At 36.1% G+C, this 14,808-nt stretch overlaps 1 protein-coding gene across 1 annotated transcript; it reads left to right on the top strand.

Moving 5' to 3' along the window:
- Positions 1 to 1,112: 1,112 nt before the first annotated feature.
- On the top strand, positions 1,113 to 11,733 carry htr3a (5-hydroxytryptamine (serotonin) receptor 3A). The gene is made up of 9 exons (XM_051092439.1): positions 1,113 to 1,249; positions 1,553 to 1,716; positions 1,821 to 1,865; positions 3,850 to 3,959; positions 4,397 to 4,566; positions 4,837 to 4,997; positions 5,992 to 6,202; positions 8,749 to 8,979; positions 11,089 to 11,733. Exons 1-9 carry the CDS (start codon positions 1,183 to 1,185, stop codon positions 11,373 to 11,375), a joined length of 1,446 nt encoding a protein of 481 aa, XP_050948396.1. The 5' UTR covers positions 1,113 to 1,182; the 3' UTR covers positions 11,376 to 11,733.
- Positions 11,734 to 14,808: the final 3,075 nt, after the last annotated feature.

Below are 14,808 nucleotides of genomic sequence, written 5' to 3'. Positions count from 1 at the left end.
AAAATGCTCAAAAAATGTGCAAAAATGCTTAGTGCTTACAATAATTTGTACTGTTTTGTATTGTTTATTTCTGCTAAAACCAATATTTTATAATATATATGTCCTTAATAAATTAAACCGTTAATCATGCTATTATAAAACTCTTTAAGTAGGTAATCAAAATCCTCTTTTAACTAAATTAACTCGTTTTAATTAAATTCAAACATGAAACATGATTTAATCTGCATTAATTTTGCTACACGTTTACACAAACAAACGTAATTTTAAAAGCTTTCTATGAAAAATGACACATACATAACATATAAGAATGAAAAACTTACGTTTATATGCCCCTCCCTGCACTGTAACATTATCATATCATATCAGGCTCCAGTTTCCTTACCGAAAAATAAACCACAATCACCTTCACATCACTATCATTATAGTACATTTTCATTACATAGCTTCTCAGAGCTGCCAGTTCAGTCAGAAAAAAAAACACCTAATTCAATTCCTCATCAAAATTCTGATAATATTTTCCTGACGCAAATCTAATCACCTGCCTATTGCCGGGCTAATTAAGTCTCATCATGGCTGGGTGAAGTATTAGATCACAGTTTAATGTAGTAGTCTAAGTGCTCATGGAAATTGACTTGAACTTGGTGGTGAAATATGACCCATAAAATGTCAAAGGTAGCTGTTATTCATACGCCATCCTTTGTTGAGTTAGCGTGAGGGGGAAAAACACTAGTGTTATCAGTTCGGAAAACAGCTGACAGTGTTTATGTTGTTTATCCTCTTAAAATTAAAATATTTAACGCATACATACGCCACTGCTTCCATGCTTCATTTTTAACATGAGAATGAGGCCTGTTTACAAAATAATTATGAATAAATAGTAATTACTGTACAGAAATAGCAATCTGTTAGCTTTTTAAGAGTACACAATGCTTGTCATGCTTACATAGTTAATTCTCTCCGCTGTGTCTCTTGGGACAAGCTGAAGTGCTTTGGACCTGCCTAAATTGTGGGATGATCATACAGAGGAGGGAGGGTGGACTAAGTGCTGTAATGACACAGCCCAAGCGCTTATGGAAAGCTCAGAGATAACTAATGGAGCTCAGGGTGCATCACTGGAAGGAAGCAGCCCCAGGCTAGAAGCCTGCGAGAAGAACCCAGAGCAACGCCAAACAGCTCAGCACCATGAAATGTTCAGCACTCTGGACAGCTCTCTGCGTTTACATGTATGGGGCGGTGGTGACTTGCTCAGGTAACTCTTCTTATTCTTTATTTTTGACTTTGGTTATAAGAACAACTTGCGTTTAAGTTATATTTTCACATTAAATGACTTCAAGACTCATGACTGTCTCTTAAAACCAACAGTGCATTTTTGGCCATTATAGGTGCATTCTGATGCCCCAAAATGCTGTCTTTATAGGTTTTGAATGTCAATATATTCCTATTAATTAGTTAATATGCATTCACTCGTATCTGATAGCTTAACCTTTTAATGCTGAAGCTTAAGTTGAATGAAGTAAAAGTGATAAGTGGCTATTCTTTTGTCTTGGTGCAGTGAAGAAGCTTGGCAATAACACTGGGCGTTTCGCCAATGCCACACTGGTTCGACTAAATGAGTTTTTAAGTGCCGGATATAAGAAAGGAGTCCGACCAGTGCGGGACTGGAGGCAGTCAACCACAGTGGCTATTGACCTAATGGTTTATGCGATTCTTAATGTGGTGGGTAGAAGTCTCAAAAGTCTATTAAATATGTAAACTAACTGCCTGTTAAGACTTTATTCATTTATGCATGTAATCTTTTTATGTATTGTTGTGCCACTCAGGATGAGAAGAATCAGGTCTTGACAACATATGTGTGGTACAGACAGGTATGTTGGTGGAAAATGTTAGATTAATTTAATATTAGATAGACTCTTTGAATACAGCGCAAAGAGTGATTCGATTCTGAAACGATTGACTCTTATGAACCTTAGTGAATCAAGAACATGCAGTGCGAATGCAGTCTGGTTGACGAATGAATAACTCTTGTGAGTCGGTTCTTCTGATTGAATCATGAACGTACAGTACTCCTGTGAGGTGGGCTTGTTTTGTGAAACAAAAAACTTGTAGCGCTAGCAGTCGATAATATTTAGCGTATCAAAAACATAAAACTCCACGAGTGTGTAGTCAGATTGCAGAACAAATGACTCATACGAGCCGGTTCTTTTTTGTGTATCAGCAATGTACGACAAAACTGTTTCAATTTCAAACAAATGATTGTTTTCTTCTTAGTAATTAGTGAAATTAAATAGTAAACAGCGGTGTTTGATTTCCGAATTAATGCCTTTCAAGAGCGAGTTTCAAAAACATACATTCACGATTCACGAACAAGTGACTCATACGAGTCGGTTCTTTTTTGTATCAGCAGTGTACGACAAAACTATTGTAGATTGAATTTCAAAAAAATTGCTGTTTTCTTCTTAGTAAATCATAAAATTAAACAGCAAACAGCGGCGTCTGATTTCCGAATTAATGACTTTCAACAGCGAGTTTCAAAAACATACAACGCGATTCACGAACAAATGACTCATACGAGCCGGTTCTTTTTGTGTATCAGCAATACAAGGCAAAACTATTGTAGTTTAAATGGCAAACTACTTTTTTTTCTAGGTGAATCATTGAAGTAAATAGCAAACAGTGTCGTTTGATCTTCGAATAAATGACTTTCAGACCCAGTTTTAGTTTATTAAAAACATACAAAGATATAGTCCGATTCCTGAACAAATGACTCATACGAGCCGGTTCTTTTTTTTTTTTGTATTAGCAATGTACAACAAAACTACTGTAGTTTGAATTTCAAACAAATTACTGTTTTCATATTAGTAAATCAATAAAATTAAATAGCAAACAGTGGCGTTTGATTTCCGAATTAATGACTTTCAGAACCAGTTTTAGTTTATTAAAAACACAAATATATAGTCCGATTCCTGAACAAATGACTCATGCGAGCCGGCTCTTTTTTGTGTATCAGCAATGCAAGGCAAAACTATTGTAGTTTAAATGCCAAACTACTATTTTCTTCTTAGTGAATCATAAAAGTAAATAGCAAACAGCGTCGTTTGATTTCCGAATGAATGACTCTCAAGAGACAGTTTTAGTGTATCAAAAACATATAACGCGATTCACGAACAAGTGACTCATACGAGTCGGTCCTTTTCAGCCAAACTACTATTTTCTTTTTAGTAAATCATGAAAGTAAATAGCAAACAGTGTCGTTTGATTTTTTTGAATAAATGACTTTCAGAACCAGTTTTAGTTTATTAAAAACACAAATATATAGTCCGATTCCTGAACAAATGACTCATACGAGCCGGCTCTTTTTTGTGTATCAGCAATGCAAGGCAAAACTATTGTAGTTTAAATGCCAAACTACTATTTTCTTCTTAGTGAATCATAAAAGTAAATAGCAAACAGCGTCGTTTGATTTCCGAATGAATGACTCTCAAGAGACAGTTTTAGTGTATCAAAAACATATAACGCGATTCACGAACAAATGACTCATACGAGCCGGTTCTTTTTTGTGTATCAGCAATGTACTGCAAAACTCTTGCAGTTTGAACTCCAAACAAATGGCTATTTTCATCTTAGCGAATCATAAAAGTAAACAGCAAACAGTGTCGTTTCATTTCCGAATGAATGACTCTTAAGAGCCAGTGAATCAATAACATACAGGTTTAATAGTGCGATTCCTAAAATTGCTTTATTGTTTGCTTTTCCAAACTATACAAGAACAGTACTAAATTAACGCTAATGAGACTCGAAAGCTATAACAGTGTGTATTTTTTGTCTTTGACATTTCTCTCACCTCAAAAGCAATGGATAGATGAGTTCCTTGCGTGGGATCCTGAAGAGTTTGATAATGTTAAACAGATTTCGATTCCAACTGCCAACATCTGGGTTCCAGATATTCTGATAAACGAATTGTGAGTAGACTTGACATAATGAGACGTTAATGGTCGAATTATTTCGAACTATTTCAGTCTGCACTCCACAGCAGTAGCCTACATTTATAATCTTTATCCACCTTATTCAATGCATAAGTAAAACTATGGGCGAGACTTCCGCTTCACGGTAAAACAGTTTGCACTACAAACCAGTGTGTTTATAATTAAGATAATACATTAAAATAATATGGTAAAACACACCACTTAAGAAGCTGTTTTGTACAGCTAAAACTAGCTGAATGCGGATGAGACCGGAAGCCGGACCCATACAATTTACAAATGGCCGCGCCCGCTCTTGAAAAATAAGGTGGATAGAAGATTGCATCATCATGGATATTCACCAGATTTGTTTTATCTGAGCTTGTTTTTTAGCTGAACTCTTTTACCTGCTTGCTCCCTCTCTCTGTCCTCTGCAGTGTGGATGTAGGAAAGTCTCCTGAGATTCCTTACGTCTATGTAGGCCACACAGGGCTTGTTCGCAACTATAAGCCTATCCAGGTGGTGACCGCCTGCTCCCTCAACATCTACAACTTTCCTTACGATGTCCAAAAATGTAGCTTGACTTTCCAGAGCTGGCTGCACACAAGTAAGTAAACACATTTCAGCAAGAAATGAGATCATTCAGAGTCATAATTGACAAAATGTACCTCCTACACACAGAATCTAGCTCTAAAAGGATTTTGAGAAATGTGATCTTATATCATTTATGAAACGGAAGCATGAAAGCTTATTAAAATACAGACAGGCGTAAAGATGCCCTGGAAATTTAGCATTGCATGATTCAAGAAAAAAAGACAACATACTTTTTCTTGAAAGCTCTGAACGAACTGACCTTTAACCTTATCTTATCCCGCAGCTAAAGACATCAACATCACACTAATGAGAACCCCTGAGGAAGTAATGAACGACAAGAGTGTGTTCATGAACCAGGGAGAATGGGAGCTGCTTCACGTCCTCTCCACATACAAAGAGTTCAGCATAGATAATGATGATTACTATGCCGAAATGAAGTTCCATGTGAGTAACGTAATAATGCCAAATTAAGCCATGGCACACATTAGCATTTGCAAATGAAAAATGTCAGGGATACACATTGCTTTTTGCAGTCAGGACAGACAGAAGTCTTACTGACTATATTAAACATAATTGCATTAGCTTTGTATTATTGTATAGAGGAGTGTTGTGTAAGAGGTGAGCAATAACCCCAACAATTTAACCAATTAAAAACAATCTACAGATCAATATGCTTTAGCAGAGCAATATTACATCTACCTTTGCGGTTGCAGAACAAGATCAGCATATTAAAGTAGAAATCCACTTCCAGAATTTACAGATAATGTACTCACCCCCTTGTCATCCAAGATGTTCATGTCTTTCTTTCTTAAGTTGTAAAGAATTTGTGTTTTTTGAGGAAAACATTTCAAGATTTTTCTCCATATAATGGACTGATATGGTGCCCCGAGTTTGAACTTCCAAAATGCAGTTTAAATGCGGCTTCAAACGATCCCAAATGCGGTTGTAAACGATCCCAGCCGAGGAAGAAGGGTCTTATCTAAAATACAATTTAAATACTTTTTAGTCTCAAATGCTTGTCTTGTCTTGAATTTTGAAAGTTCAAACTGTGGGCACCATAGCATTCCATTATATGGAGAAAAATCCTGAAATGTTTTCCTCAAAACACATAATTTCTTTACGAATGAAGAAAGAAAGACACAAACATCTTGGATGACAACGGGGTGAGAACATTATCTGTAAAGTGTTGTTCTGGAAGTGGACTGCTCCTTTAAAATGACTTCTGAAGGATTGTGTGACACTGAAGACAGAAGTAAAGAGTGGTGAAAATTCATCCTTTTCATCACATATTTTAACTTGTAATATTTCATAACATTAATGTATTTTTGATTAAAAAAGCAGCCTTGGGCTTACAAGACTTTGACGGCAAACTTTTGCACCACTAAATTCACATGGTCCAAATGTCTAGCCGTAATTCAGTTTTTTCTTTCATCGTCAGGTTGTGATCCGACGCAGACCTCTGTTCTACACAGTCAACCTCCTGTTGCCCAGTGTGTTCCTGATGGTGATGGACATTGTTGGATTCTACCTGCCCCCAGACAGCGGAGAGAGAGTATCCTTCAAGATCACCCTGCTCTTGGGCTATTCTGTCTTTCTCATCATCGTCTCTGACACTCTGCCAGCGACTGCCATAGGGACCCCTCTCATTGGTAATGAGGTCTTTCTGATTCATAGAACATGACCTGATGCATTTCAGAAAATCACTCAATCATTCATTGATCAAGGAAGCTTATTATTGTGTGTGTGAGGTGATGTGCAATTTAGTCTACTGCATCTAGACATTATTAAATGCCCTTAGATAAAAAGGTTTTTGTTATTGGCAGCCAGTACAGTTTTCTCTCAGCTGGCTGCACTTCTGATGCTCCTGCACAGTCAGAAAAAGTCAGAAGGCAAAAACCAAGATATTTCTTGAGTATTTCAAATGAAGTCAATCCACATGTCCATTGATTTTCAATATGGACCCGCAGCTGTGAGGAAGCTTGTGCGGAAATACACAGCGCTTATTAATTTGAGAGATAAGGAGAGCAGCCTAGATCACTACTGAGGTTTCAAGTTCAAATGCAATTGCAAAACTAATGCTTTCAAACAGACTAAAGACTAAAGAGGGCATGCATTTTTTGTTTTCTTAAGAAAGATCTTGAGAGAAATAAGTTCTCAATAGGATCTCAACATAATACAGAATACAACAATGCAGAAAAATCTGGGTAACTCAGCAAGATTATTATGCTGAAACAGTTGCATAAATATTAGGGCACTATGATTTCCGCGATGCGGACAACGCAAGCGGAATTGCGGAATCCTTTCATAAAAACGGAATTTACTGTATAACGCGGAATCCCACGGAATTTGACAGATTTTGGTTGGATACATCAAAAGTAGGCCATTACACTTAAATCAAAATGGGATATAGATTAGTGTCTGTAAATATTTAGCTGCAAAAATACTATTTAAATATGAATCCTGCATGTCCTGTGTGTCTCTGTGTGAATGAATGGCGCAGACGTGTGGTTTCATTTACTACACATGCTCTGCCGCTTCAGTATACAAATACATAAACACATTAACAATCTCTAGAACCGCTCTGAGAGTCACTTCATGAGCGTTTTACTGTTTCATTTGTAGATAAAACTATACATATCATATACAAACTGAACGTCTTTACAGCAAGCCATCAAAATAAAAGTTCGAATTAACTTGAAGAAACAGTGAAAGAAATATTACTTAATGCGATGACAGTATTACTAAAAAATAAAACATATTTCATAGGGTCTTAAAAATGTAATTTTTGTTAAACTTTTAAGTTCTTTTAGACCACACTGTATACATACATAAGGCCAGTTATCACACACACTTTACAAATGTTTGGGGTCAGCAGGATTTTTTAAAGAAATTAATAATAATTTCATTCAGTAAGGATGCATAAAATTAATCAAAAGCAACATTAAACAAACGAACAAAAAATGTTTTTAATGTTTATTTAAATAGGTCTTTTCTGCTCATCAATACAGAAAATTATTGTAATATCGTGAAATATTATTGCAATTTAAAATAGTGGTTTTCTATTTTAATATACTTTAAAATGTAATTTATTCCTGTGATGAAAAGCTGAATTTTCAGCATCATTACTCCAGTCTTCAGTGTCACATGATCCTTCAGAAATCATTCTAATATGCTGATTTATTACTTTTTTCAGGATTTTTTGATGAATGTCATTAAAATGTTAAAAAGAACAGCATTTATTTAAAATAGAAATATTTGTAACAATATACACTACCGTTCACGGTTTGAGGTCAGTAAATTTATAAGGAATTAATACTTTTATTCACCAAGGATCATGTGTTAAATTGATTAAAAGTGATAGTAAAAACTCATATTGTTAGAAAAAGATTTCTATTTTGAACAAATGCTTTTTTTTTTTTTTTTTACTTTATTCAACAAAGAATCCTGAAAAAAGTATCACAGGTTCCAAAAAAATATTAAGCAGCACAACTGTTTCCAACGTTGATAATAAATCAGCAGAATGATTTCTGAAGGATTGTGTTACACTGAAGTAACGATGCTGAAAATTCAGCTTTACATCACAGAAATAAATTTGATTTTAAAGTATATTAAAATAGAAAACCACTATTTTAAATTCCAATAATATTTAATAATATTACCTTTTTGATTGTATTTTTGATCAAACAAATAAAGACTTAATTTGAACTGTCTATTCATCAAAAAAAAATCCTGTTTCTGAAATGTTTCTTGATCAGCAAATCAGCATATTAGAATAATTTCTAAAGGATCATGTGACACAGAAGACTGTTTTAATGGCTGCTGAAAATTCAGCTTTGCCATCACAAGAATAAATGACATTTTAAATATATTAACAAAACTGTAATAATATTTTTCCATACAACTGTTTTGGCTATTTTGTTTAAATAAATGCAGCCTTGGTGACAGAGATATCTTTCAAAAACATAAAAAAATCTGACCAAACCCAAACATTTGAACAGTAATGTATAATTTTGATTTTTTTTTATTTTGATTTTTAATTCTTATAGACTTTAGTTGGCAAGAATGACAGTGAGTGCTGCACAGATCTGATACATTATGTGTTTCTGCCCATTAATAGTATTCTTTAACTCAGAAGGAGCACAAATGAGAGGAAGCATTGAATGTAAGCATGTTATGTCTGTGTGTTTGAGTGTAGGTGTGTACTTTGTGGTATGCATGGCGCTGCTGGTCATCAGTCTGACCGAGTCTGTTTTGATCGTGAGGCTGGTGCACAAGCAGGATCTGCAGTCTCGTGTGCCCCAGTGGGTCAAACACCTGGTGCTGGAGAAGGCCACGGTGCTGCTCTGCATTCGCAACAAGAAGGTCTGCTCCATCCTCTCGCAGGGATCTGACCTGCCGCTCTACAAAGAAAACAACATGAACACAGGTAATTGACCCTTCGCTAAGCCCCGCCTTAAACGTTACTGACCAATCCTACCTTAGCAGCTGTTGCCATCCACTACATCAGAGTGGAAGAAATGATAATAATTAAATCAAATGTTAAATAAAATAAATAAATGGCTGCACAATCAAAATAAAACTGAAATCCTGCTGAAACCCAAGTGCAATTATCAAATTAAATGCAGCGATTTAATTATGTAGTCTGTTATGCTGCTTGCTTGTTGCACACAAACAGCTCCATTTTGGGAACGCAGTGTGTGTTAGTTTCACTTACACAATTAATTATTTTCTTAATTTCTGAAGATACAGTACGAGTCAAAAGTTTTTGATTGAAGATTTTTAATGTTTTTTAAAGAAGTCTTTCTTGCGTACCAAGCTTGCATTTATTTAATCCAAAGTGCAGCAAAAACAGTAATATTGTGAAATATTTTTACTATTTAAAATAACTGTTTTCTATTTCAATACATTTTAAAATGTAATTTATTCCTGTGATCAAACCAGAATTTTCAGCATCATTACTCCAGTCTTCAGTGTAACATGATCCTTCAGAAATCATTCTAATATGCTGATTTGCTTTTTAAGAAACATTTATTAATATTATTATTAGCAATATTTAAAAATGTTGAGTAATTTTTTTAAGAATTCATTGATGAACAGAATGATCCAAAGATCAGCATTTATCTGAAATATAAAGCTTTTGTAACATTATACACTATACTATTCAAAAGCTTGGAGTCAGTATAATATTTTTAGTTATTTATGTAATTTTTTTTTTAAGAAATTATAGAAATTAATACTTTTTTTTAGCAAGGATGCTTTAAACTGATCAAAAGTGATAGAAAAAGACATTTATAATGTTACAAAAGATTTCTATTTCAGATAAATGCTGTTCTTCTGAACTTTCTATTCATCAAAGAAACCTGAAAAAGCTGTTTTCAACATAATAATAGTAGTAATAATAATAATAAAAATAATAATAAATGTTTTTTGAGCAGAAAATCAGAATATTACAATGATTTCTGAAGGATCTTGTGACTGGAGTAATGATGCTAAAAATTCAGCTTTGAAATCACAGGAATAAATGACAAATTTAAAACATACTCAAATAGAAAACAGTTAATTTAACTAGCAAAAATATTTCAGATTTGTACTGTTTTTGCTGTACTTTGGACCAAATAAATGCAGGCTTGGTGAGCAGAAGAGACTTCTTTAAAAAACATTTTAAAAAATCGTACTGTTCAAAAAATTTTGACGGATAGTGTAGAAGTATACATGTAGAAGAATATAACCGGCATTCTGCCAAAATAAAAGCCTAAGAATTTAAAAAATGAATGAAAAAAGACATAAATATTAATATTGTAATTTGCAGTGTAAAAATAAAATAGTATAATGACCAGATATTCTTTTTTTTTATTTTACAATACAATTTACCATTTTACCAGAGTGGTGTTCCAGCAGATGACGTAGGATGTAAATGTAGCGTAACAACAGTCATGAATTAAAAGTACAAAACAAGGATTTGTAAAGAAAAATGTTGGAGCATTTCGATATAAGCCAAGAGGAGACTGGTTTTCCTTTACTGTAAACAAAACTTGGTTCTCGTGAGACTACCATAGCATACACTACGTCTACGTCATCTGCTGGAACGCCACTCTCTTGTGAACGCATGTACAACAGTCAGCGGAAGCTAGAGATTATGGTTTATAAAGTTTTAAATGTAGATATTTTTCTCACACAAACACATAGATTCACTTCAGAAGGCCTTTATTAACTCCCTGAGCCGAGTGGAGTACTTTTTATGTTGGATAGATGCACTTTATTGGACTTCAAATTCTCAACACCCATTCATTACCATTATAAAGCTTGGAAGATTTTTAATATAACATTTATAATAATATAACAGTTCTTAATATAACTCTGATTGAAAAAAAAGGCATATACCTAGGATGGCTTGAAGGTGAATAAATCATGGGGTATTTTTCATTTTTGGGTGAACTATCCCTTTCAGTTATCTTCACTGAAATGATTCAACAAGTATCCATCCCTATAGGATGATCTGTAAAGCTCTGAAATTCACCTGTGGTTCTTTAAACAGTCCACTGCAACCATCACAGCTGCGAAGGATCCAGAGACTCTGGGAGAAACCTTGGCTTGGGGCTGTCCACGCGGGACAGCGCCTCTCCCGTCATGGACGGCATCCTGCGCGAGATCACCACCATCCGCCAGTTCCTGGAGAAGAAGGACGAGAGCAGGGAGATCGCTAAGGAGTGGCTGCAGGTGGGGTACGTGCTGGACGTCCTGCTGTTCCGCGTCTACCTGCTCACCGTGTTGGCCTACAGCATCACTTTAGGCACACTGTGGTCGGTCTGGCAGAACGTCTGACTGTAGATGTGGGTCACAGAGGGAAGGCGCCAATTCTGTCTCACTGCTTAAAGTAAATGCAGTGTTTGACGTAGTTTAAGTGCTGGTAATGTGATTGTTATCTCACAAGAGAATAACTTGAGCACCATAGAGGAGAAATGTGCTTTCAAATCAAGAGTTATTACTCGCAGACTGCTGTTCTCGCCAGATGAAAGCTCTTCAAACTGCCGTCTCTGAAAAGCATACGACATACGTGTATGATTGTTATAATATTGCAGTCTTTTCATATTCAGTACAACAGTGTGACTGTGAGTGTGATATTTCTTTTTACAACATATAAAGAAGTTAAAAATGAATTATTCATATTTTAGATACATAATGGGAAGATATTTCGGTTGTTTTTTTTTCTGACGATGGAAATTGTTTCAGACAAGCAAAGCTTTAAAACATATATGAAATAACTCACTGAAACACCATATCAAAACCTTCATTATTCCAATGTTACGGAAAAATATTCCTGGATTTGATTAATCACACTGACAAAACTATCGTTCAAAAGTCAGGAGGCTAATTTTTTTAATTAGCACTTTTATTCAGCAAGGAGACATTAAATTAATCAAAAGTGACAGTAAAGGCATTTATAATGTAACAAAAGATTTCTAATTCACAAATAAAACCTGTTCTTTCTAGTCAAAGAAATAAAATTATCATGGTCTTCACAAAAGAAGCACAAGTTGAGCACCAAAATCATATTAGAATGACTTCTGAAATATCATAGGATACTGAAGACTGAAAAAAATTCAGCTTTGCCATCACAGCTCTAAATCATATTTTAAAATAAACTAAAAACAAGTTTAAATTGTGATAATATTTCACAGTATTGCTGTTTTAAAGGGTTAATTTACCCCCAAAATAAAATTCTGTCATTAATTACTCACCCTCATGTTGTTCCGAACTCGTAAGACCTTTGTTCATCTTCTGAACACAATTTAAGATATTTTTGATGAAACCCGAGAGGTCTCTGACCCTCCCATAGACAGCAAGGGTCCTACCCATAGACTGTAAAAAAATATGGATGTAGTGTCCGTGACGTCACCCATAGGTTTCTGAAGAGCATTTTTGAAGCTCTTAGTGGGCGGGAGTCGGCCGTCGCCATCTTGGAATCGCGTCACTGCACGTCACTCCCGGATAATCTAAATTGGGCAAAGAGGCGGGTCATGGGTGGAGCTGGTTGCTGAAACCACGCCCCCCCTGACGCGACGGTGGTGACAGCAGCGGCAATCCACCCATCACTCAAGTGGCCACGCCCTAAATTATGCAGAACTTTAAAGCTTAATATAATTTAATAAGATTTAAACGGATGAGTTATAAAAAAAAATCCCTTTTTTCCGCAAAAAAAAAAAAAATATATATCGACTTCATTCCACAATTTTGTATACAATGCATCACTTGTGAACGCGCGTTCACGAAAGCACCCCGACGCTACAGCGTGCGTCGTTCTTCGCGTGCGTGTGTTCAACGTCATAACGCTGAATCTGGGTTAGCGCCGCCGCCGCCACACGCATGCGTACTGGTAACGTACTTTCGTGAACGCGTGTTCACAAGTAATGCAGTGGAGACGAAAATGTGGAATAAAGTTGATATATTTTTATTTCTTCGAGCAAAAAAATATTCTCGTAGCTTCTTATAATTACAGTGGAACCACTGATGTCATATGGACTACTTTGTTAATCATTTTGGTACTTTTCTGGGCCTTGAACGTGGTGGAACCCTTGCTGTCTATGGGAGGATCAGAGATGAAATCTCGGATTTCATCAAAAATATCTTAAATTGTGTTCTGAAAATTACGGGTTTGGAACAACATGAGGCTGAGTAATTAATGACAGAATTTTCATTTTTGGGTGAACTATCCCTTTAATGTATTTTTATCAAATAAATGGTGAGCTAGTGCTGCCTTCACGCCATGTCGTAATTACCGTAATTCCGAGATGATGACACGTGACATTTTCCTCGTAGCTTTCCATGTTGTCGGACTCGGAGGTAGGAACACGTGAGGGCTTTGGAGTTGATAGTGTTGCCATAGAAACCCATAATTCCAGATCGAGTAGAATGTCACGTGTTTTCATATCGGAATTACGGCATGGCGTGAATGCAGCGTAAGACTTTAAAAATCATAAAACAAATACTTAAACTTTTGAATGGTAGTATATGCTAAACCATTTTTATTTCAGCTTCAACCCTATTTGTGTATGTTGGACCAAATCATTTTAGTTTTACGTCATCATGGAAACAACAATCCTTTAGGTTCTAATTAACATCCAGTTGTTATCCTGATAAAATCTGTAGTATTCAATTCTATCCTGTTGTTGAAATGAAAACATCTTGTAAGTGTCTGTATTTATATGTCTTGAGAAGATGTTGAATTGTGTCTATATTGTGTTCCCGCTCTTCCAGCCCAAGGGCGGCTGAGTATTAGTCGTTCCCTGTGACACTAAATGTACTAATTGTAAAGATTTTCACCTCACTGGGAATGCACTCAGCAGGCCTGGGGTGATTGGATAAATGCCATCGACACCCTACATAATTAAAGAAAAAAAATCAGTTAGACAGTAAATGGGAGCATTGATCCCAATACAATCAATGTGGCTACATCTCTCCATTCTGCCAACACAACACAGTCCTGAATTAGTGATATGAAACTTTATGTTTTATGAGAAACGACAGTTTGCCGTGTGGCAAATGCTACTCTTTATGTAAATAAAATAAATCATTCAAATCGGTATTATCATAATTACCCGTCAACCACACCACAACCATAGACCCTTGATGTTTGCACTCATGTTTGACCAGCAGAGGGCTTCTAAGGCCATGTAATGTATTTAAGGCACCGCTGATGTTAGGGACATCATTACATGCTCCTGAGTTTCACTGGTATCTGTAATATTAAATACAGTCTGCATTTGGAGCACACAATAGGATTCCAGTGCCAGAGGAATTTCATTATCAACCAAGAACGGAATGTTGGCAGGCTGAAGTTGGCTGTGTAATTCCTGAAAGCCATACGCCGTCATAACAAATGGCTTCAAGTGGCATTTGTATGCTGTTACTTGTTTTGCAAATTCATCTGCTGGAGGTCGTCCACCGGCTGTGGCTGGGCCCGCTCGCGCCCGCTCGCACCCGCAGGCGCAGCTTAGCTGGGAACACAATCGAAGGGATTTGAGAAGACCACGGCCACCATTCAGTCCTTCGCTGTCTAAACTTCCCTTGTCCATTAGATCATATCTGGGTCAAAGAGCAACCAAAGATGGGACCCCCCGCTTGGCGTACAAAAGCTATTCACGCGGAGAAGGTCACGTGACCCTAGCCAAAAAACTGGCGGTCTTGGGTGCCAACGGCATCAGCGTCGCTCTAATGATTCTTAACTTCCTAAGGCCTTGCAAAGCAAATATACAAT

Source organism: Labeo rohita, chromosome 21 (assembly GCF_022985175.1).
Source record: "Labeo rohita strain BAU-BD-2019 chromosome 21, IGBB_LRoh.1.0, whole genome shotgun sequence".
Classification (NCBI taxonomy): Eukaryota; Metazoa; Chordata; class Actinopteri; order Cypriniformes; family Cyprinidae; genus Labeo; species Labeo rohita.
Note: the sequence above shows the minus strand (reverse complement) of the source record. Positions and strands in the feature narration are given on the sequence as shown.